This window comes from Pleurodeles waltl, chromosome 7, assembly GCF_031143425.1.
Source record: "Pleurodeles waltl isolate 20211129_DDA chromosome 7, aPleWal1.hap1.20221129, whole genome shotgun sequence".
NCBI classification, from domain to species: domain Eukaryota; kingdom Metazoa; phylum Chordata; class Amphibia; order Caudata; family Salamandridae; genus Pleurodeles; species Pleurodeles waltl.
In genome coordinates, this window is record NC_090446.1 from 566,825,527 (window position 1) to 566,850,931 (window position 25,405).

General features: G+C 44.9%; 1 protein-coding gene across 1 annotated transcript in view; it reads right to left on the reverse strand.

Annotated features, from left to right (window-relative positions):
• The window catches only part of MMP25 (matrix metallopeptidase 25), a 162,087-nt gene that overhangs the window by 27,379 nt on the left and 109,303 nt on the right, over nt 1–25,405 (reverse strand). Inside the window, exons 5-8 of the mRNA XM_069244338.1 lie at nt 17,077–17,253; nt 14,735–14,831; nt 12,928–13,010; nt 367–519 (exon numbers count right to left, since the gene is read on the reverse strand). Coding sequence (XP_069100439.1) covers nt 367–519; nt 12,928–13,010; nt 14,735–14,831; nt 17,077–17,253 — 510 coding nt within the window. The remainder of the gene's footprint in view (nt 1–366; nt 520–12,927; nt 13,011–14,734; nt 14,832–17,076; nt 17,254–25,405) is intronic.

Genomic DNA, 25,405 nt, shown 5'->3' on the forward strand with positions numbered 1-25,405 from the left:
ATGGCGCAGTGGGGGAGAATGTGTTTTTTTGTTTAATTTAATAAATTTAAGGTTTATTTTCCCTCCCTCCCGTGCTGCCTCACCCCTCCCGTGCCCCGCAAGCCCCTCCTGCTTAACACCTTCAATGTTCCAAAGGACTCCGATTAAAGAAAAAATCATAAAGCAGCCAAGAACAGGGTGTGGTGGCACAGCTTTTCTAAGCCATGTCCAGACAGCTCTACATGATCCGCGGACTGAAATGGCAGAAACACTCTTTTTACACTTTTGGGAAGCAGTTTCTTATATGGCCATTGTGATGTCCTAGATAGTCATATACTGGGATTGGGAGTATGTGGTTTCGATGAGAAGCATGGTTTGACAGCTCACCTATGAAGAAGACAATCTTGCTGTCATTGGCTCGCTCGTAGACAGCATCAATGCGTTCAAAGTCTCCCGGTAGGCCATGCCAAAACTGGCCAACGTTCGCAGGATTCAGGGAGACCAAGTTTCGGGAAGGCTGCATCCGCCAAAAGTAATGCTCTGTGCATGAGGAAAAACACAATGGGTGGGATGTAAGATGTATGCCAGGGTAAAAAAGTCAGAATAAAGTCAAGGGGGACATGGCATACGGGGGAGTGGAGGTAACTGGGTAGAGACTGCAGCACACAGACATAGCAAACTGAGGGGGTTATTACAACTTTGGAGGAGGTGTTAATCCTTCCCAAAAGTGACGGTAAAGTGACGGATATACCACCATCATTATTACGAGTTCCATAGGATATAATGGACTCGTAATACGGCTGGTGGTATATCCGTCACTTTACCGTCACTTTTGGGACGGATGAACACCTCCTCCAAAGTTGTAATAACCCCCTGAGTGACAGACAAACAAACAATCACGGCTGTTGCACACACTATGCTTGTTGTACATATCATAGGCTATCTGGCTAGTACACAGCTCACAAAGAGTCACAGGTTAGAAGCAAATACTTGGGATGCACAAGCTACCAGACAATAATACCCACAGACCTGTTGTACACACACACACACACACAGACACCACTGGAAACCACAGAACTATCACACACAAGCTGCACATACAAGCAATGTAAGTGTAGTCGCATTTAACTCCTAGGGTGCCCTGGAAGAGCTGGTCTCACCCTCGGCCACGGTTGCTGTGTGCCTGGGTTGAGACCAGCTCATCCTGCACCCAGCCAACAAGGGGAGCGCTAGTGCTTGTCCTTGGGCCTCCCACCCACACACCCCTTCGGGGATGGAAGGGGAATCGCTTCCCCTTCCACCTCCGACCCCCCCCCCGGCAATCTGATGATGTCAGCGCACTCACAGCGCTCCGACATCATCAATTGCTGCTGGGGAGGTGCTGGAAGCAAATGGAAGCCTTTTGCTTCCAGCGCGTCCATTGGCGAGGACTCAAAACAGGGGAGTCCTTCTCCTGGGGGTGTTTTTGGGGAGGAAAACAGACACTGGGGGAAAGGAAAGAGTTTTTCCTTTCCCCCTATGCCTGTTTTGAATGGATTCCTGCTCCACGATCGCAGACGAGGCCCGCGATCGTGGAGCAGGAATCCACCCACTAGGCACCAGAGATGTATTTCTGTGTATTTTGGGGAGTGACCCCCTAGGCAAGGGTCGCTCCTCTGGGGGCAATTATCTATCCGTGTTTTGGCCCCGGGCCCTGTTTTTTCAGCCGATCTGCCCCTGGGGGGGGGATCGAAACCCACTAGACACCAGGGATTACTTTATTTTTTATATTTTAGGGCAGCGACCCCTTAGGGAAGGGTCGCTGACCTAGGGCATTATTTTTTTGTATGTTTCGCCCCCCCACCCGGGTTAGATTGGCCATGTTTTCGGCCGATCTGGCCTCTGGGGGGTTCAAAACCCACTAGGCCCCAGGGATTGTTGTGTTTGGGAGTTTTTTGTTTTTGGGGGCACTCCTTGGGCAAAGGTCGCCCCCCACCAAAAAGGGCATAAGACTGATGGCCATTGGTTTTACATTTGGGCCATGAGAGCCTGTCTAACTCTCAAAATAGTCTTACATGGAATGGTGAGGGCTATACTTTTTGGACTTTGGAACGCTGCCATGTAGAAAAACCTATGAGACCTAGACACATCTGAAAACTAAACATCTCGGTGAGTCCAGGGTGGTGTGCTTCACATGCACCCTGCACCATTTTCTTACCCACAATTCCCTGCAAACCTCCAACTTTGCTTGAAATCACACATTTCCCCACATTTTGGTGATGGAAGCTTGAATCTGCAGGAATCCACAAAATTCCTACCACCCAGCATTGTAGCATCTATACCGATAAAAATTCTGCCCCCAAAAATGTTTTTTTTCAAACTGCCCTTTTGGACCCGCTTTGGTTCCCCCTCATTTTCGACATGTTTTTGGCTCTCTGTCACAGGCACTTCGCCAACCTACACAAGTGAGGTATCATTTTTACCGGGAGACTTAGGGGAACATTGGGTTGTAGGAAATTCGTGCCGGTGTGGTGATCCCACACAGAAATGTGGAAATGGTGTCTTGTGTTTTTTGAGCTAAATTTGAGGCTTGCTGAGGATTCTGGGTAAGAAAACACTTGGGGATCCACGCAAATCACACCTCCCTGGACTCCCTCGGGTGTCTAGTTTTAAGAAATGTTTGGGTTTGGTAGGTTTCCCTAGATGGCTGCTGAGCCCAGGACCAAAAACGCAGGTGCCCCCACCCAGCAAAAACAGGTAGTTTTATATTTGATCATTTTGATGTGTCTACATAGTGTTTTGGGACATTTCCTGTCACGGGCACTAGGCCTACCCACACAAGTGAGGCACTATTTGAACACTGGTAGGAGGAAGTTTGCGGCTCCCCCCAGATTCCAGAACTTGCTGTCACCAAAATGTGAGGAAAAAGTGTTTTTTTGCCAAATTTTGAGGTTTTCAAAGGATTCTGGGTAACAGAACCTGATAAGAGTGCCACATGTCACCCCATCCTGGGTTCCCCTAGGTGTCTAGTTTTGAAAAATGCACAGGTTTTCTAGGTTTTCCTAGGTGCCGGGTGAGCTAGAGGCCAAAGTCCACAGCTAGGCACTTTGCAAAAAACAGCTCAGTTTTCTTTAGGAAAATGTGATGTGTCCACGTTGTGTTTTAGGGTATTTCCTGTCGCAGCACTAGGCCTAGCCACACAAGTGAGGTACCATTTGTATCGGGAGACTTGGGGGGATGCTGGGTGGAAGGAAATTCATGGCTCCTCTCGTGTCCCAGATCTTTCTATCACCAAAATGTGAGGGAAAAGTGTTTTTTTGACAAACTGTGAGGTTTGCAAAGGATTCTGGGTAACAGACCCTAATGGGAGCCCCACAAGTCTCCCCATCCTGGATTCCCCTAGGTGTCTAGTTTTAAAAAATGCACAGGTTTGGCAGGTTTCCCTATGTGCCGGCTGAGCTAGAGGCTAAAATCCACAGCTAGGCACTTTCCAAAAAACACGTCAGATTTCAATTTAAGAATGTGATGTGTCCATTTTGCATTTCCTGTCGCAGACATTAGGCCTACCCAACGCAAGTGAAGTACCATTTTTATCAGGAGACTTCGGGGAACACAGAATAGAAGAACAAGTGTTATTGCCCCTTGTCTTTTTCTAGATTTTTTCCTTCCAAATGTAAGACAGTGTGTAAAAAAGACATCTATTTGAAAAATGCCCTGTAATTCACATGCTAGTATGGGGACCTTGGAATTCAGAGATGTGCAAATAACCACTGCTTCTCAACACCTTACCTTCTGCCCATTTTGGAAATACACTCTTTATATTTCAGCGAATGAATTGCTGTAGACCCAGTATACAATGAAAACCCATTGCAAGGTGCAGCTCCTTTATTGCCTCTGGATACCTAGGGTTCTTGATGAACCTACAAGCCCGATATATACCTGCAACAAGAAGAGTCCACCAGCCATAACAGTATATTGCTTTTGAAAATCTGACATGGCAGGAAAAAGTTACAGAGTAAAACGTGGAAAGAAATGGCTGTTTCTTTCACCCCAATTTCAATATTTTTTTATTTTAGCTGTTCTTTTCTGTAGGAAAACCATGTAGGATATACAGAAATTCCCGCTTGCTAAATTCATAATTTTGTCTACTTTTCAGAAATATTTAGCTTTCCGGGATCTAGCATTGGTTTCACACTCCTTTCTGTCACTAACTGGAAGGAGGCTAAAAGCACAAAAAATAGTAAAAATGGGGTATGTCCCAGTAAAATGCCAAAATAGTGTAGAAAAATGTGGTTTTCTGATTCAATTCTGCCTGGTCCTGTAAGCTGGGAAGATGGTGCTTTTAGCACCGCAAACACTTTGATGATGCCATTTTCAGGGAAAAAATCATAAGCCTTCTTTGCAGCCCTTTTTCCCCATTTAAAAAAAAAACGAAATTTCCATTGTATTTTGGCTAATTTCGTCATCTCCTTCAGGGGAACCCAAAAACTCTGGGTACCTCCAGAATCCCTAGGATGTTGGAAAAGAAGGACGCAAATTTGGTGTGGGTAGCTTATGTGGACAAAAAGTAATGAGTCCTAAGAGCGAACTGCCCCAAACAGCCAAAAAAAGGCCTGCCACCTGACGGGGCAAAGGCCTAGCAGCGAAGGGGGATAACATTGTCATACAGCTAGTGTGGTTGCACAAATTAGAAATCACAGAGCAGCAACACAAGGTCGAAACAGCCATACACAGAAAGTCACAGAGGAGCCACACAAAGGGCACTCACACGTGCAGGCAGTCCACGTGTGGCACACACATCCAGACACACACAAGCTATGTTAGAACAGCCACACATGGGCTAGCATAGACCTGCAGCATGATTGCCAATATTCTATGTCCCAAAAAGGAAGGTTTTTTCAGGTTTCAAACATGTTAATTCAGATAATGATGACATAACAGGAAGTGACATAACATGATATTTAACCTGACTGTGACAGTCACACAAATTACCTCACATAACATGTGACCTACACCGAACTGCAAGAAATGCCTGTTTAGTATTCAACAGAGGAGTGGGGTGGGTTGGCTACTATAATCTGATTGAAATCTTTTATTGCGCTTCTTAGAAACATGATAGCAGATGAGGGGGCTGCGCTCATCCAGTTTAGCCATTGACTGCCCACTCTTTATTCACCAAACATTTTAGGTCTCCACCTTTACCACTGATTTTTTAATGGTCATCTACCGTCACTATTCCCTGCCACCATCTTACTCTCAGAACTTTCATGGTCTCCAGCTTCACTAATATATTGAAAATCTATTGTTATTTTTTATTCCTATAAGAGTAAATGAGGGGAAGAAAAAAAAGGAAAGAAATGGGAGATAGGGCTAGAAAGGGGGAATAGAGATAAGGGAAGATAGAGAAAAAGGGAGAAAGAAGGAATGAGAAACAAGAGGGCGAGATAAGGGAAGTAAGAGGGTTACACTGGAAAGGATACCAGGAAAAAGTTAGGAGTGGAGTTTAAGGGAAGGAAATGTAGAAAGAACAAGACATACAAGATCAATGACTGGGGAATGAAAGAGTGGGGAGGAAGAGAAGTGATGTGGAGAACAGAGACAGGAGGTTAAGGAGAGCAAGAGAGTGGAGGAGAGGGCAATTTGATGACATATAGAAAATGAAGAAGCAAGATGGTGACGAAAGTGGGAGAAAGGGAGAGCGAAAGACGTGGCGGGAGAGAGCGTGGAAGAGAGGAGATGGAGATGGGAGGCAGAGGCAAAAAGCTAGACTGAAACAGTTAATACTGCTAAGGCTGCTTCGAAAACGGCAAAGATTAAACAAGTGTCATTTTTGGCGCAAGTCATACAAAAATAAAACTTGGTTGGGAAAAGGTTGGTGGTCTACGTCATAAGACAAGAGGCGAACACGCTGCCGACTTCATTGATTCCTGTCTGGTATGTGTCTAGGGATCCACACGACTGAAGGGTTAGTCAATGTGCATACACAACTTCTGTCGTGACACGTGACACGTGGCAGGAGGCTCCCTTAGCATTGTCCCCTGATGGGACAGGATGTTTCCCTAGCTCTGTCCTGTGTCAGAGCCAGATGCTCCCCTAGCTCTATCCCCTAATGGAACAGAATGTTTCCCTAGCTCTGTCCTGAGATGGGGCAGGAGGCACCCCTAGCATTGTCCCCTGATGGGACAGGATGCTTCCCTAGTTCCACTTGCTATCATAGGTTTCTTTGAATTTTCTCTGCTTCTCTCTGTCTCTCTCTCTCTCTGACCTCTTCCAAACACACATTTTCCCACTCTTTGTTTAGTCTTTCCTCAAACCAGCAAGGACATAACTTAGACACAGGATGTCTTCCCTAAAGTAACCTAAAAGGGCTAACTTCAGTAGTACTTTGCGGCGTTATACGATAGTGCCATAACGTTTCCCTTAAGTTCTCCTTCCATTGTCCTCCAAAACTACATGCCCATGCAATACTTTCTTTGAGCACACAGTTGAATCTCTTCACTTGACCATTCCCTTGTGGCTCATAGAGAGGAGTGGTAACATGATTGATATTACAATACCTAAAAAAACTTTTAATTTCCCTTGACACCAACTGAACTCCATTGTCAGAAATCAACACCTCTGGATAGCCTTATCTGGCAAACACCTCCTTAAAGAACTCAATAATAGTACCAGCGGTAACCTGGGAAACCAACTTCACCTCTGGCCTCTTAGAGTAATAATCAATCAACACGAGTGCAAAACGAGCTTCCGCCGGAAGAAAACAAAATGGACCAGAAATGTCATACCCCAATTTTTGCCAGGGCGAATCCGTCCAGGGCACTGGTAAGAGAGGAGACGGAACTGTTCTCAACATCTTCTCAGCATTGACACACACACAACACTCCCTTACAACCTTTTCTGCCATTTTATCCAGCCCCAGCCACCAAAAACAAGAAAGAATTAGCCTCTTCATAGAAGACATCCCGGGATGACCTTTGTGAGCAAGTTTTAAAATTACTCCCTGCTATCCTTTAGGAGGAACACACTTACTATTTTTGAACAACAGTTCACTCTCTAGTTCTAAATCATCCTTAACCTTATGAAATATACTGAACTCTTCAGAAAGTTTCCTCTTATCGGGCCAACCACACCGCAATTTGTTTTAACTTCTTGCAATAACAAATCCTCCTTAATACATTTCTTCCACACCTCCTCCTCAATACCCACAAATTCATTAGTCATGTACCCTGACACAACTGACAGAACATCATTCTCAAGTTCATTTCGAAAACCATCAACCACTACTCCATTATCCTGTGGAAGACGTGATAGACAATCTGCCACAGCATTGCTCTTTCCAGGCACATACTCAACCTTAAAGCAATACTCCTGCAATCTTGAAATCAATCTGGCAGTACAAGCAGGAGCATTTCCCCCACCATCTGGAGACAAAAATCCCCACCCATGGCTTATGGTCAGTCTGCAAAATACATTTTGAAAGCCAAATGTAATTTTAAAAATGGTACACCGCCCAAACACATGATAACAACTATTTTTCTATCACAGCATACCTCCTCTCCGCATCCGTCAATGTACGAGACACAAATGAAACATTCTACTTGTCTTTTCCACAGCACTGCAACAGTACACCACCAATCCCGTACATATTGGCATCTACCGTCACAACACATTGCGCACTCACACAAAAAGGTCGCAAGGTAGGAGCATGAATAATTTCTTTCTTTATCCTCTCAAATGCAGATTCCTGTATATCTGTCGAGACATACTGAACCTCCTTGCGTGCAAGTTCCCTCAGTAGTTCCATTTTTGTTGCAAAATTCTCAATGAATTTGCTATAATATTCACACAGACCTGTAAATTATAATAACTTATCACGATTGTCAGGGGCAGGTGCATTAACAATGGCTTCCACCAATGATCGTTTAGGAATCACACCTTCTCCTGACAACGTGTGACCTAAATATTCAACAGAATTCAAGAAAAATGTGCACTTCCCTTCCTTCAATGTCAGACCAATCTTCTTTAATACCTCACACACATTAACCACATGCTTCCGATGGTCACTTTCAATTTTTGAAAATATTAAAATATCATCTTGGAAACATTCTACATAACGGTCCATATCCTTGAATAAGTGATACATATGTCTTTGAAACACAGAAGCTGCAGATGCCAATCCAAATGGCATTCTTTTGAATTGATATAACCCTTGTGGTGTGATAAACGCAGTTAAATGTCTGGAATCCTCTGTAAGTTCAATTTGATGACACGCCGATCTTAAATCCAATGTTGAAAAAACGCTTGCTCCTTCTAACATGCTGATCACCTCATTAATATTAGGTAAAGGATGACAATTCACAACGATGTTCGCATTGACTCCCCTCAAGTCAACACACAACTTCAGCGAATTGTCAGGCTTCCGGGCCAACACAATTGGACAGACCCACTCTTACGTTTCAGTCTCTTTAATCACATTGGGCCAGATGTAGCAAAGGGTTTGCGCCTCGCAAACGGCGAAAATCGCCGTTTGCGAGGCGCAAAAGCCTCTTTGCTATTCAGAAATGCATATTGCGAGTCGGTACCGACTCGCAATATGCATTTCAGAATCGCAAATAGGAAGGGGTGTTCCCTTCCTATTTGCGAGTCTGAGTGGGATGCAATACCAATTTCGACCGCGTAGGCGGTCGCAAATCGTATGGCAGTTACCATCCACTTCAAGTGGAGGGTAACCCACTCGCAAATTGGAAGGGGTCCCCATGGGACCCCTTCCACTTTGTGAATGGCCCCAAAATTATTTTTTCAGGGCAGGGAGTGGTCCCAGGGACCACTCCCTGCCCTGAAAAAATACCGAAACTAAAGGTTTCGTTTTTTTTTTTAAGTGCAGATCGTTTTCCTCAAGGAAAACGGGCTACACTTTAAAAAAAAAAAACTGCTTTATTAACAGCAGTCACGAACATGGAGGTCTGCTGACGACAGCAGGCCTCCATGTTTGCGAGTGCCTATACTCGCTATGGGGCCGCAATTTGCGACCCACCTCATGAATATTCATGAGGTGGGTCATTGCGACCCCATAGCGAGTTGCAGTCGGTGTCTGAGACACCGTACTGCATACCAATTTGCGAGGTGCAAAGTGCGAGTCGCATGGACTCGCACTTTGCACCTCGCAAATTTTGAAGTTGCTACATCTGGCCCATTGTTCTTAACCATTTCCAACAAAATTTGTTTCAACTCCTCTCTAACAAATATAGGTACATTCCTCATCTTCTGCACCAAAGGTAACAGATGTCACACACAATAAAGCTACACAGCACGCGGAGCGTCCTGGACAGAAGCACGCGACTGTATTAATGGTCTCCAGGACAGGCCTTACTCCAAAAGAGGTCGCTCCACAAACGAGTCTCTATCCAAATGTACGATCTTGTTAACTCTTCTTCACCAAAAGTGAAATAATAAAACGGTACTTTCCACTGAAAGATGTAAGAATGATAAAAAAATATGTGAAGACGCGCGATTAACTGAGTCCAGCAGGCATCCAAATCAGTAGAAGAGAATGTCACGAAAATAGTCACACTGTCAAAGCAAGAATAAACGTAAATCATACGAAACCAGATTTCCACATCCAATAAACCGGGTTTGATGGAGCAAAACAGCTCCTCGGTTTGACACCGCGCCTGTGCTGTGTTGAAGTAGCAGGTGTCGGAGCTCGTCGCCAAAATGTTGAATCCACGTAGACACACGGGTATAAGAAAGATGTGTCTTTATTTCATAACAGCAGAGTACATCTTCTCCGCGTCCTCTCCAACGTACAGCATAACATACAAATGATTACATTCCATTGTACAGAATACCCCTACATTCCACCCCAGCATTCCTTTCAACATTCCACTTTCCTCATTCCAAATATCAACAGACAACAGCTCCCCTTCCTCTGTCCTGTGACAGAACCGGATGCTCCCCTACCTCTGTCCCCTGATTGGACAGGATGCTCCCCTAGCTCTGTCCCCTGACGGGGCAGGATGTTCCCCTAGCTCTGTCCTGTGATGGGGCAGGATGCTGGCCTAGCTCTGTCCTGTGACAGAGCCGGAATGTCCCATAGCTCTGGCCCTTGATCGGACAGGATGCTCCCCTAGCGCTGTCTCCTGATCGGACAGGATGTTCCCCTAGCTCTGTCCTGTGACGGGGCAGGAGACTCCCCTAACTCTGTCCTGTGAAGGAGCCGGATGCTCCCCTAGCTCTGTCCCTTGATCGGACAGGATGTTCCCCTAGCTCTGTCCTGCAGTACAGGAAAGCACCAGCACGTTAATTGGCCACGCTTTCCTTACTCTCGTTTCTCTGAAAGGAATTTAAGGTCATTTAACCCCTGGCTGCTCCCGGTCATTTTCATGTTTGTTTTTTTGAGGAAACACACATGCGAATTCCTGTCACTTTGCTGCCAGGATAAAAAGCAGCAGGGCCGCAAGCAAAATCGGTACGGCAGTGCTTAATTTGAGCATGTAGTTGAAGGTGTGGCCCACTGGCACTCGTTTTGGGGGACCTGCTTTTATTTTTTCTCATTAGATTTTGACCCAGAGCAAGAAAGGGAAAAAACAAAAAACGGGGGGAGAAAGAGAAAGACTGAAAAACAGTGAGGAAGAGAGAAAGCAGGAATGAGAACGGACCTGCAAGAATGAGATAAGGATGCAGGGAATTTGAGGTAAAAGAGGCGTGAGATACAATCAAGACTAAGGCCCTCATTCCAACTCCGGCGGGCGGCGGTCGCCGCCCGCCTGGAGGGAACCGCCATTTGGCCGCCCCGCGGTCAAAAGACCGCTGGGGCCATTCTAACTTTCCCGCTGGGCCGGCGGGCGCTAGCCAAAATAGCGCCCGCCGACCCAGCGGGAAAGCGCCCTGCAACACTAAAGCCGGCTCCGAACGGAGCCGGCAGTGTTGCAGGTGTGCGACGGGTGCAGTTGCACCCGTCGCGCTTTTCACTGTCTGCTAGGCAGACAGTGAAAAGCATACCGGGGCCCTGTTAGGGGGCCCCTGCACTGCCCATGCCAGTGGCATGGGCAGTGCAGGGGCCCCCAGGGGCCCCAGGACACCCGTTCCCGCCATCCTGTTCCTGGCGGTGAAAACCACCAGAAACAGGCTGGCGGGAAGGGGGTCGGAATCCCCATGGCGGCACTGCTTGCAGCGCCGCCATGGAGGATTCTCCCAGCCGGGGGAAATCTGGCGGGAAACCGTCGGACCCGGTTTTCCGACCGTGGCTTTACAGCGGCGGTCGGAATGGGAAATGAAGCACCGCCAGCCTGTTGGCGGTGCTTCAGTCATTTTAGCCCTGGCGGTCTCGGACCGCCAGGGTTAGAATGACCCCCTAAGTATTGTTGGTTTTGACACCTTGACAATCGAAGTTTCCCCAAACATGAATAATATGTACAGGTATGCTGCAAACTCCTGGAGTACAGTCATCTAAAGATGCCCTTCTCTGCCTTAACAATGGTAATAAATGGCATATTAGATTCTGCGCATCTGCATACATGGTTCATGCCACTGCATGTTTTTATGCGTATTTTTTTTTAAGAGAATTAACCAAACCAGGATGCACGTGGTTAAATTTGTGCAGTAAGGTAAAATCGCATAAAAGAGGCGTTATGACCATAAGAAAGCATTTCCCCACAGGTAAAACAACAGTAAAATGCAGACTGAGAGGCAGTAAATACTGATGTTCACCCTATTGTGGTAACATACTGCAATTTGGCCTTTGCACTGCAGTAGTATGTGATTTTACGTGTATTAGTACACATTGCTCTCAATAACATGTCATTACACCGCATTTATTTTTACTGCCATGGCATAAACGTATATATTTGTATGTACTTGTGGAGATGTCTCTTGTGTAGTCTTTACTGTATTTTGTCTGTAGCTGGGCTGTAAATGTAGTTGCATCAGACTTCTAACTCTTTGAATATCTATTACTCTCCATCCCATGGAAATGCTCCATGGTTTGAGCTGTGAGGAATACAGGAGGAGGAGCTGCACAGATGTGCTTCAAGATTTGCTGTAAAGTCAGTTTCTATGGAACTATCATATTGACAAAGGCTTTTCGAGGTAGGAGGTCACCTTAAGCAACTAGGACAACATGGACTTGCGAGAGGGGATACAGACCGCCAGGGTTAGAATGACCCCCTAAGTATTGTTGGTTTTGACACCTTGACAATCGAAGGCCGTGGGCTACAAGGCAAAACTTTGGACCCGGCACTATTTTTTTTACAAATAACTGGGGCCACTGGAATTATGCGATTGTGCGGCAATAGCAATTTTCACATAATTATAGAGTTGCTACATTTGCCATGTAATCCATCTGCCGCATAATATGCAAATATTAACAAAAAAATAGTTTCTATTTCAAATGGTTGAAAAGTTGCTAAAAATGCAGTGACATGCTGCTGCGCAGAGGAAGGTCCTTTGCAAAGCTGGACTCGTCACCTTTCTGTTGCTTATTGCTGTATTTGGGAGTTAAACTGTTACTAATGAGATGCAACCAATGCCCATATAGTGTTCCAATTAAGAAATAAGTAACACTGTTACAAAATGTCTCGCAATATGCTGCATAATTTGCCTTCTCTTGCTGCATAATTTAGTCAACCCTACCGCATAATTTCGCCCTCTCCTGCTGTCCAGTGGCCCTGCAAATAACCACAGGATAGGCAGTCATGTTCCCAAAAAAACATCAGCCAACCCCATCAGAAGGCTTGGCCTAGATTGGATGGCAACACAGAGAGCAACCAGGTAAAGGCTGGTTAGACACGCAGTCACAAGCGGCTCATGAAGGCAGCCACAAAAAACTGGTACCGCACTCACCCACACAGACACAAGTAGGGTGGTCGCGCACACACAGACAGACACGCACGTTCAGGTTGACTGCATACACAGGCTGTCTCGAAGCAGTCTCAGACATCCTGTTGCACAAAATACTGAACATATACTCACTTTTAAAAAAGAAAATCTCTCCACGGATGTTGGCGATGGCATCAAAGTGCGCTTTACAACGATCAGGCAGGTGGTGTCTGGGGCTGTACAGGGAGGTAGAATTGGAGAGGTCCAGCCATATCCCAAATGGCATCAACAAATGTACACCACAAAAAACATAAATGCAAGGTTCTAGCAGTCACTACGAAATAACCCCTAACATCTGAAAGTCACCAATCAAACACGATTCTCTCAAATAGTTTCCCCAAACATGAACAATATGTACAGGTATGCTGCAAACTCCTGGACTAGAGTCATCTAAAGATGCCCTTCTCTGCCTTAACAATGGTAATAAATGGCATATTAGATTCTACGCATCTGCATACATGGTTCATGCCACTGCATGTTTTTATGCGTATTTTTTTTAAAAGAGAATTAACTAAACCAGGATGCACGTGGTTAAATTTGTGCAGCAAGGTAAAATCACATAAAAGAGGCGTTATGACCATAAGAAAGCATTTCCCCACATGTAAAACAACTGTAAAATGCAGACTGAGAGGCAGTAAATACTGATGTTCACCCTACTGTGGTAACATACTGCAATTTGGCCTTTGGACTGCAGTAGTATGTGATTTTACGTGTATTAGTACACATTGCTCTCAATAACATGTCATTACACCGCAGTTATTTTTACTGCCATGGCATAAACGTATATATTTGTATGTACTTGTGGAGATGTCTCTTGTGTGGTCTTTACTGTATTTTGTCTGTAGTTGGGCTGTAATTGTAGTTGCATCAGACTTCTAACTCTTTGAATATCTATTAATCTCCATCCCATGGAAATGCTCCATGGTTTGAGCTGTGAGGAATACAGGAGGAGCTGCACAGATGTGCTTCAAGATTTGCTGTAAAGTCAGTTTCTATGGAACTATCATATTGACATAGGCTCTTCGAGGTAGGAGGTCACCTTAAGCAACTAGGATAACATGGACTTGCGAGAGGGGATACTAGTGAGATCCTATAAATCCAGTGGGGGTTACCTCATGTTTTTCAGGTTTGTACCACCCAAAAATCAGTTCCTCGTCCAGTTTCACTCTCATACGCATATCTTCCTGAAAAACATTGCTGGATCTGCCTTGTATCATGGTGCAATTGTAAAAGGCTACAACAGCAACCCTTAAACCCAGGCTATCGGGCAACAGTGGTTTACCTTGGTATCATTTACAAAATCAATAAAAAAACAAAATAATTATATAAATAATAGCAGAATGAATACATTTGGAAATTGGTAAATTAGGAGGCTACAAAAGAACCGCAGGTGAATGGGACAATTGTTTTATCTAAACAGGAACCCGATCTCAACATCACGGCACAAGATGAGTAACAATCACATTTACCAATAATCAGCTTGGAGGGATGTGTCCCCAGGGTCAAAGCCAAACACTGTTTTTGCTTTCTACTATCCAAAGATACACCTTGCTTTTATCATAAAAAGGTGCTACAATTACATTTTCAACATGTGAAGCAGACACATTTCCTGTTTGTCTGTTACACTAGCATGTCCATGACGTTTCGATCCCTGGTTAGATAAATGGGCTCTCATCAGGGCTAAGAAGATGCAGGGACATCCTGGTGGCAGAGAGGACTTCAGAGTACACAAGCACAAGTGTAGCATGTAACAAACTCAGCATGCTCGCTTGGTGGTGGAATAATATAAAGGAATACCTCACTCAGAGAAGGCCCAGGGCTAGATAATGGTATTGAACCACGATGTTGTGAATGATACCAACGGGGACCACTGTTGCGTGATATTTGGTGCGGTACATACCGGTATGTGGGCCTCTGGGGGGGACTGTGCGGCATCCGCGGCTGAGTAGGAATGGGAATGACTGGGATTTCTCTCTCCGGCTCTCTTCGATTCTTCCCTACAAAGAAATAAAAGTAAAAACAATAACATAGTAAATACATAGTGGGTCCTAGTCCAAGTACCAGCCCTGTAAGTGAGAAGATGTTATGAACTCAGCTGCGTAGTGTACTTTTTTGGACCTGAGAAGTATGAAAGGCTGAGTATATCCCTCAACAAATGGGCAGGTGGTCCCCACTTTGTACACCCATGTAGCCAGTGGACTATCTCACAGGCCTTGGAACTTGTACCTGCGGCTTCTAGATGTACCTAGGTAGCAGGCATATGAACCTGTAGACTTTTCTATGATGATATGCACCCGGGTTCTGTATCCCCAGACGTCCGGAAAACGGGCTAACACACTGAAATAGCTCTCTAGAAAACACAGGTCCACGAGTCGAGAGAACGGTGCTGGGACTATCGTATTATGGATAACAGGTCTGGGGGATGAAAGTGTGAAGTGCTTAGAAGCCAAAGACTGACATTTTTGGAGCAACTAATAGCACTGAATGGCAGTTTCACTGCCAAGAGTCTCTTAATTACCATGGGTCAGGGCAGTGAATGGCAAAATATTACAATTTTAAGTTAATTATAGCGGACGTTGGTGACACAGGAGGGAAAAAATATATTTGGATTTTATCACTACACGGCAAAACTGTTATCTGTATATTTCCTCCAGACTGGAGATACTTCCAACAGCAGGAACAACATAAAAATGGCATATACAGGATAGAATATCTGGAAAGTATACATGTTATGCAGAAACATTTTAATATTTTGTGTTCAGAAGTGGGAATCATTGGAGGAAGTTACCACTGCGAGTATTGCAAACAGGAACCATGAGTAGTGCAATAGTGTGTTGTAAGCAAACAATATTAATGTAGTAATAGTCGGGTGTCTTAATTATACATTGAAACAGCATGAAGTAGTTGAGAAAGGCATTTCCATCTTGCGGACTAACCAGGTAACACCGCCTGAAATAGCGTTGCACAAGAGATCGTTCTTCGGGTAGGGTACAATAACATGTGGTTCCCCTATTTTGCCATTGTGATGGCTTGAAACGTTATGTGGTTATTTTAAGCAATGCTGGAAGTGTGTTTGCCTACATCTATCTAGATAAAGGAATAGAGATTAAGTAAGTGCCTTTTGGGATTGTTTGGGGGCGCGTGCAATAATACCTAGATGCCTGGCGTGAATCAGCACACTAAAATGTGAAATATGTTGTGATCCTTCAGTACTAACTTTAATATTTTTTGAGTCAAGAATGTGTGCTGCTTGCATTTTTGCAAATAATGTTGAAGAATAGGTACATACGTCCATAGTATTTCTATTTTGCAAACCTAGCAAAAATGTAGCGAAACGCTGTATAGAATCAGAGACAAGCATAAAGTTAACACGTGATAGGAGAGGCAGCTGGGTTGTGGGCGGTTATACATCCCAGTGTAGTGCTTTTAAAGAGATGCACTTTAAACTTTCCTGCAGTGAAGCCGGAGTGGGGCGGTCCGGATGGAGATGTTGTCACAGAAGCTGGAAAAAAGACCCGCTGCCTTGTTTTTTTTTCAATTTTTACCCTTCTTAGTCTGCAGTCTGATAATGTCCCTGCTGTGGATGTGCCGCGAGCCATACAAAATATTGAACACGTCTGCAAGATATGCAATGTGCTTTTTAGGGTCAAGCCTGCGTTGCATGCACCCGCGCATGCGTTTCGCAGGGAGACTCTTTTGTATTTATAAAAGGGCTCGGAGCCCTGTCAACTTCACATCAGTGTTTTTTATTGGTTGGTGGGCTTCCCTAATAAAATCTGCTTGCTTTCATTAGTCGAAGGCACGCGTACGTCATGCCTTTTCCGGTGGTTAGCCCTCCTCGAGCGCAGTGACCAAGTACAGAAAAAATGCGAGGCTCGCTGTTTTCCATCGGACTCGTGGACTTTTTTTTCTCTAATTTACGAGCGCGATCTCGCTTGGCAGAAGTCCAGCGCTTTACATAGTTAATTTCACTTTTTCGGGTTATGTACATAAATGCACTTTTGCCCGATAGGTGAAAAGTCGGGTTAGGAGTTTACAACGCGATCAGCTCTAACATGAGCAAACGCGAGACCCGATGAATTGTAAATGCTTGTTAATGTTTCTGATTGTTTTCTGTGAATTGGGATGACACGTTAATATTGTGCAAATAGATATCTTTTTGTATATGATGTGGTTTTATTGCATATATAATGGCTGTATTAAGACAAATAAAGCAAATCTTTCATTAATTTTTTCACTCACCGTAGAGCTGCTCGATGCCATATACGTCATCTGGGGGTAGCTGGTACTTGATGGGATCTCCCACCGGACCCTGGTAGTATGGCTTCATGATGGAGTCCTCAGCCGAGGAATGCGCCAGGCCCAGGGCATGACCAAACTCATGTACAGCCACTGCAAACAGGTCGGTTCCCTGATCCTCTGAAAGAATGATATGCAATGTGTCAATCTATTTAAGATGCAACACAAAAGTAGCAGTCATCCCAGACAATAAATCAAGAAGTGAAACAGGGACAAGCACACCAGAATAAACATAGACCTGTACTGTGAGCTGTTGCTGATCAAACATCAGTCACACTCAAAGCTAAACAGTGAGGATTTTATTTACTCAGACGTTTGAGTAAGGCCACAAGATTGTTGCTTTGTCGTCACAATGATTACTCAGTATCTACCACTAAATCTAATATCTGACACAATCCACAATCGTACATGAGGGTCTATTGTTAACACATCCTGGTTCTCTTCAGCTTCGGGAAGCTCCCAACGCTGTTCTAGGATGCGGCCGGATTTGATCTTAAGGTTGGCCCAGAGTTTCAAAAGTTTATCAACCCTTCTTGTTACTTTTCTTTTTTAGGTCTCACCTATAGACATTTTTTAGCTGTCTGTTGTAAAAAGCACTGTTGACTACAAAATAATATGGAGAGTCGGTTTTGAGTCAACCTCTTGCATAAGACTGGATGGCTTTTTTGTTTGAGGCTTCTGACTTAATGCCTTTCCCTTCATTGTTGTTTCTTTCCTGCCCATGAAGCACAATTTCTTTACCATCTTTTTTAAGTTGAGTGTAAGCATACAATCTCATGTATACTTGTAAGTGTACTTCTTCTGTAGGCTTCTGGTATTTCATTTATTAGTTTCAGTGTCATTTATACATCCTTGCTTGCTAGTGGTCAGTCATGCCTCTTTGTCCCTCCTTCTTCTGTGTGGGAGCAACTAACATAATTATGCTTTGTCCTTTTTATCTGGTGTGTAGGGGACTTTTTTTAAACTTAATTTCCTGTCCAGGAAAGCTTCCCTTTTCATTTGCAGAGCATTCTTTCTCTGAGCTTAGCTGTAAACAAGGCTATAAATCAGGTTGTTATCTTGGTCACTTTGTGAGCTCTCTGCACCCTCTCTCAGCTGCCTGGCTCTCGCTCTTCCTTGGCTTGAATTTCCTTTACCAAGTGTGCCTGCCTGTGTGCTGAGAGCAAGAGCGGAGGATCACTTGTAATTGCTTATGGCTGAGGCACCCAGCTCTACCAGGGCTCTGCAATCCTTAGAGACACTGTCCACTTCTGCTCCATACTGGGATCCCACCCGCAGCTCCATCAGTGGACCTCAGTTCACACACTCCAAGCCCTCAGCTGTGCCAGTGCCAGGAACCCCACACACGCTGTCTGCCAGAGCACCTGAGTTCTTGTAGTCAGTACACTCTGCAGCTCCTGTACTGGGACCTCAGGCACAGCTCCATCAACGCACAGCAGTTCACACACTCCAAGCCCTCAGCCGTGCCAGTGCCAGGAACCCTACACATGCTGTCTGCAAGAGCACCTCAGTTCTTGCAGTCAGTAGACTCTGCTGCTCCAGTACTGGGACCTTGGATGCAGCTCCATCGGTGCACAGCAGTTCGCACACTCCAAGCCCTCAGGTGTGCCAGTGCCAGGAACCACACACATGCTATCTGCAAACCACACACACACTGTCTGCCAATGCACCTCAGTTCTTGCAGTCAGTACACTCTGCTGCTCCAGTACTGGGATCTTGGGCGCAGCTCCATCAGTGCACCGCAGTTCCCACACTCCAAGCCCCTTAACCATGCCCATGCCAGAATCCCACACACGCTGTCTGCCAGAGCACCACAGTTCTTGCAGTCAGTACACTCTGCTGTTCCATTACTGGAACCTCTGGCGTAGCTCCATCAGTGCAGCTCAGTTTACACACTCCAAGCCCTCAGCCATGCCCGTGCCAGAACCGCACACACGCCGTCTGCCAGAGCACCTCAGTTCTTACAGTCAGTGCGCTCTGCTGTTCCAGTACTAGGACCTCCGGCGCAGCTCCATCAGTGCACCTCAGTTCTACCCTGGCGAGGTCATTTCCTATCCTATACTTGGACCCCGCTCACATACAGTTCCATACAGCAGCACAATTCTAATATTCTGTCCCTTTGCCAAGCCAATACTGGATCCAAAATAGCAAAACACAGCTCAGCCAGTGCATCTCAAGTCTAACATCCAACACCACTGTTGATGGGAACCACCACAGCTCCACCAGAATCCATCTGTTATAACATTCAGTGCACATTTCGTATAATTTCTAAGGCTCACACACAAGCCCTTCAGGACTCCTTGATTTTGTGGTTCAGAGGCAATGCCACTCCCATACTGGGCCCCACTCGCAGCTTCACCAGGGCACCTCCAGGCTAACAATCGTAAACAATGGCATGCCAATACTAGGTTCCACACATAGCTCCATTAACATAGCTCCACTAACATACCTCACTTCTGACCTTGTGTGCCCATTACTACTCCAGTACTGCTGCCCACAAAGAACTTTGTCAGTGCACCTCAACCCTAACCTGCAGCGCCTCATTATTCCAAAACCAGGATTTACACAACGCTCTGTTACTCATTCCTCACCTGCTGCCTTTCTGTTATTCCAGCACTGGGCCGGGACACAGCTCTGTCTATACCCCCAATCCTCATCTGACGTGCCCTAATATTGCAGTCTTAGGGTTCACATACAACTCTGCCAATGCACCTTCTGCTGTTCTGGAGTGCCCCCTGCATTTCCACACTTGGACTTCTGTTTGAGGACGTGGCGGAGCCACTTAAATCTATTCTTAGCTGCCATCTTTATTTGGGAGGGTCTATTTCAACTATCTCACTCCAATCTTTCCTTTACTCTGTTTACTCTTAATGCTTTCTTTCTCCCCCATTTTTCTCTTTCCAGCTCTTAAAACCCACACGTTAATAGTTTCACTCTTTCTTTCAACTGTTTATTTCCACTCCTCTCCCTTTTTTCCCTCTTCCTCTTGCTACATACTCTTTCAAACTTGTAAAAATGTGGTTATTTCTTTTCTTGTTTCGTTCTTCTCTTTGTTTCCATTAGGTGTTTATTCTTTCACTATTTTTTTCTCTTCCCTTCATTGTTTCTTTGCCTTTTTTATTTGCTCTTTCCTTCGACGTGGTATGCGCCCTTTCACTTTTTTTTTTTTAGATCTTTCTTCCTTCCTTTCTTTGGTGTTTTTCTTATCTTTATCTGTCAATTCACATTTTATTAGTAATCCCTCTTTTTTCTGTGCGTATGTGGAAGCCACAAGTTACTTGTCGGGACCTGAAGTCTCAAAGTGGTTTTCCCATTCTGTGTCTGTAGGAAATATGTCAGTACACACATGCCCTGGTTCTTTTGCTGCTTGTTTCTCTCCCCATCTCTCTTTTTTCACCTAATGTCCATTTTTCTCTTTTTCACACTTCTTCCCTTATGTTTTTTACTCTTTATCTTTCGTTCACTAGCTTTCTTCCCTTTTTTTGTCTCACAAGTTTACTCTATTTCTTCACTTGGTTGTTTTCATTTTCTCATTCTTTCATCCCCTTCTTTAGTTTATTTCTTTGCGACCCCTTCTCTTTCTTCCTTTTGCCTGTTGTATTCCTTTCCTTCTCTTTTTCTTCCCCATCCGCTTTCTCTCATGAGGCCTAGCTATCAATGGAGTAACAGGTGCAGTTACACCCGGGCCCAGAGATCTATAATTACTGCTGTATTTTCCTATCAAAATTTGCAGTCAACCATTTTCCTTTCTTAATCCAGGGCACATGACACCATTACTGCGCCACTTGTCCTCTCTGTCTTTGCTCCCTCTTTCCTCAACCTCCAGTCCATCCCAAATTATATTTTTGTTGTGGTGTTTTGAGCATTACACTCTAATGCTAAAAGGTTATTTCTGATAAAGGTTTATAGGATCATTGTATATGTTTTAGGATAGAGGAAGAAGGTAAATGGAAGTGCTTTAGTTAAAAGCTGCACCACTGGAATTTGATGTCAGGAAAAGACAAAATTATGAGGCAGGGTTGACCAATTTATGTGGCAAGAAATTGCCAGTTATTAATTTACAATGCCAATAGCTCTAGCTCAATAAAATGCTAGATCTACTGCATTGCACTGCTCACACCAGGGAGCTACTTATTTTCATTTATGTTTTAACACTGTCTGGCTGATTTTTAAGTTTGTTTTTCATTTCTTTTGCTAGTGCATATCATTGCATGAAGCATATGGGCCACTTGCTTCTGTATTTGGGTGGCATTTTCACACATATTTTATTTCTTAATTTGCCAGTCCAAAGTGGACACTCAACGATCTTGGAACAGTACATTATTAATACATTTCCAACAAACAAATGGTGCAAGATGGCCACAATGAGCATGCATGCACACGTCTGAGCACATACAAATGGCCCTCTTGGTGATTTATGATAAGCTTTGACTAAACAAATCAGTGATGGCTGTCCATGCTTGCGCATGAGCATATATGCATGCAAATGCACTGGCAGAGAGCTTCGATTTTCTTTCAAACTATTAAGAAGCCTGCCTAAAATGGCTGCCTTGTGTACGCATGAATGCGTGGTTAGGCACGGAGTCCATCTTGAAATGCTTTTTCTTAATCTTTAAGAAAAAGTATTCCAAGCTGGCTGCTGAGCCTGTGATGCAGAGCAGCCATCTGAGGGAAAACCCATAGCTCTGCACCCAGAGGTGAAACCTATTGGCTTTGTCCTTACTTCTTGTTTTCTCTGTAGATTCAAGTGTATCTGCCTATTTGCTGGTATGCAATTCATGGTGTGGGCAAGTAAGTCATGCTCCTACAGGTTCATAATTATTAGGGTGCGATATTTTGTTACAAATGTTAATTCCAGTTTTAGGTACACAATTAAATGGATTTTTTCTTATAGCCTGTTAAGAGAATAGGTAAGAAAGGAGATACTGGCAACTCATTTGGGAAAAAAAAGATCAACCCCCTACACCTTAATAAATAACAGAAAAGGAAGCTAGCAGAGAAAGGGTAGACACTTCCCTATATTATACCGTGGTTAACTTTCAAACGGCATTGAAAAATTACCCACATTTCTGCCATTATGTTGAATTTTTAGGACTGATTCAAGAGCCTCTAGCGCCTTCTTGCGTCACATTAGCCTAATTTTTTTACACTAATGTGACCCGACGAGGCCAGAATCACCACGCCAAATTTACAAAGTGGTGCAATGCACGCATTGCACCACTTTGTAACCCTTTGTGCCACATTATGCCTGTGCCAGGCATAATGTATGCAGAGGAGGTGTTCCTCTGTTAAGGGAGCTGAAAAAATGGCACAAAGAAATCTAAAAGATTTCTTTCTGTCATTTATTTCGGCACTTTGAATGCCTGCTCAAAGCAGGTGTTAAAAGGAGGCTTCCATTGTTTTCAATGGGCTTTGCAGGATTAGCATCAACATTTTTGACACTAATCCTGCAAAGCTCTGAACTTGCGTCAAAAATGTTGCTGCTAGTTTCCCTAGCTACCAGCATGGTGCGCCGTATCTTAGATACGGCGTCACACTGTGGTGTTAGGGGGGCGTTAAGGCGTGCAAGAGAAGTGGCGCTGCACTGGGTGCAGCGCCACTTGTCTTAAATCAGGGCCTTGGAATTTGAAGGAGCAAGAGCAGTGCCAAAATCAGCAGGGCTTTTAGTTCACCAAACCTGCAGATCACTTGCCTTAGAGGTGGGTGAAGCACAACGTTTCTGCCAGCAGAGCCTCCACAGACTCCGTCCTTGTAAACCTTTGATGGTACATCCCCCACAGGGCAACTAACTTTTTTAGGACAGTCCTGCTGAAGTACGTTTTTCATTTTTTGTTCCACAAGGAAAAGTCTGCTGTCCTCAACAGAAAACAATGCAAATGACCCTCTAATTAGCAACTGCTGCACCAACCCTTGTTTTGAAAGCAGTGAGACCCCAGCCGGGCAAGCAGGATCTCAAATAGGGCAGGTAGGCATCTTCCAGGGGATTTCAGGCCATAGCCTCTGCTGCCCTTGCAGGCCGGCTGTCAATCGCATAATCTTAACAACAGATAGTGATCACCTAACATTACAAGGTGACCACAGCCTCTCAGTTGATCACGTTCCATCAGAATGTCTATAAACACACGATCTCACTGCTGCTGAGAAAACTCATGTCAGTCACTGTAGTGTAAAACATTTGTTAGTTAAATAATCTCTTGAAAGCAATACCAAGCAATAAAGTTTCCCTTCACCATCCATACTGGACTTGAGGGGATATCAGTCAATGGCAATAAAAAAGCGGGGAACTTTAATGCACACACGTTCTTGATGAAACACTCATCTCTATGATCAGATGTTATGCATTGCTACTGCAGTGTGCTAGAAGAAATGCATCCTAGTGCGACATTGACCACGAAGCTGCAAGAGTGGAGGGCTTTTTCCTTGTATCACATGGTCCGGAAAGAGGCTGTTGGAAACTTACAGGTCCACAAAGTGGACAATATTCCAGGCCCATCCAGGGAGGAAGTGAGACTCCAAAAAAATTCCTGGATACCACAAAGAAAAGTCAGCTGGTCAGTTTCCCAGCACTGTCCAATGCATCTGGAACCCTCCACTGCCCTTGCCCAAATGGATATTGGGGAGAGGCTTTGTAGGAAGCTAGCTCTGTATATACATATCAAAATGAGATAGAGTGTGCACAGAGTTCAGGGGTTCCCCAGAGGCTTAACAGAGGCAAAAGTAGATAATACTAATGCTCTGTTTTGTGGTAGTGTGGTTGAGCAGTTAGGCTTATCAGATTGTAGTGCAAAGCATTTGTTGTACACACACAGACAATAGAAGAAGCACACACTCAGTGACTTAACTCCAGACGGTTTTTATATAGCAAAAATATATTTTCTTAATTTATTTCTAGAACCACAAGTTTCAAGTAGCAGGTAAGTACATCAATACATTTGTATTTCACATATAAATCAATATTACTTTGTTTACAATCGGTAAGTTATACAGTTTAAGAATAAATGGCAATAATCTGTTTTAAAAGTTGACAGTGCAATTTTCAGAAACAGTTCCTGGGGGAAGAAAAGTTAGTACGATTTACAGGTAAGTACTTGACTTACAGGTATAGTCTCTGGGGGTTAGGATGTCCATAGGTTGGGGTTCAGATTAAGCCCAAACACCCACCACCAGCAACACGGGACAGCCGGGTGCACAGGTAAAAATGGTGTCACTTGGTTTCAGATCTGCTGGCAGGCAAGTATCCCCGTCTTTGGAGGGCAGATGTGGGGGATTTAGAGGAGCACCGGGGGGGCACAAGTAGGCACCAAACTTACACCCTCAGCGACACAAGGGTGGCCGGGTGCAGGATGCAAACAGAGCATCGGGCTCCTAATGCTTTCCTACGAGGGGACACGGGGTCACTTCAATGCTGGAGGTTCGGTCTGGGGGTCGTTTCGGGAAAACCCTAGGCTGAACAAGTAGGAGGGCCACCTGCTGAATGTTGCTGCACAGGTCGTCCGGTTCTCCAAGGCTTGGGGCTGAGGGTGCAGTGTGTCTTTATGCGTTAGATATCTTCATTTGGAGCTTTTGCAGTCAGGGGGGTCTTCTGGATTCACACTGCAGGTGTTGTCGTGGGGGGCAGGAGAGGGCAACCCAGGGTGGTCACTTGCTGGGAATCACCTGGGGATCCTCTGTAGCCGATTGGGTCACCTGGACATGGGCAGTGGGCATCGGGTGCAGAGTGGTCAGAACTCACGGATCCGGGGAGGCTCTGGGGTCTGGTTTGGTGTAGTTTCTTTTTGGACAGGTCTGCTGTCCTCAAGAGTTCTTGGCCCTTTATGATGCAGGGCAGTCCTCTGGGGCTCGGCAGAGGTCACTTGTCCTGCAGGAAGCATTGCTGTTCTTGTGCAGGTTCTTTGAAGCAGGAGACAGGCTGGTAGGGCTGGGGCCAAGTCCATTTTCATCTTCCTTCTTCTCTGCTTGGGTTTCAGCTTAGCAGTCCTTCTTCTTTCTTGTCAGAACGCCAGGAATCTGATGACTTGGATTCAGGGGAGCCCCTAAATCCTGGATTTAGGGTTGTTACAGGGGTCAGAGGGCAGTAGTTAATGGCTACTGTCCCTGAGGGTGGCTACACCCTTCTCACGTCCACTTCCTTTGGGATGTGGGACACAAACCTAACCCTATTTGTCCATGTCCTCCAAACTAAGATGGAGGATTCTGCAGGGAGGGGGTCACCTCAGCTCTGCACGCCTTAGGGGTGGTCTTAACTGGGGTGGTCACTCCTCCCTGTTTTCCC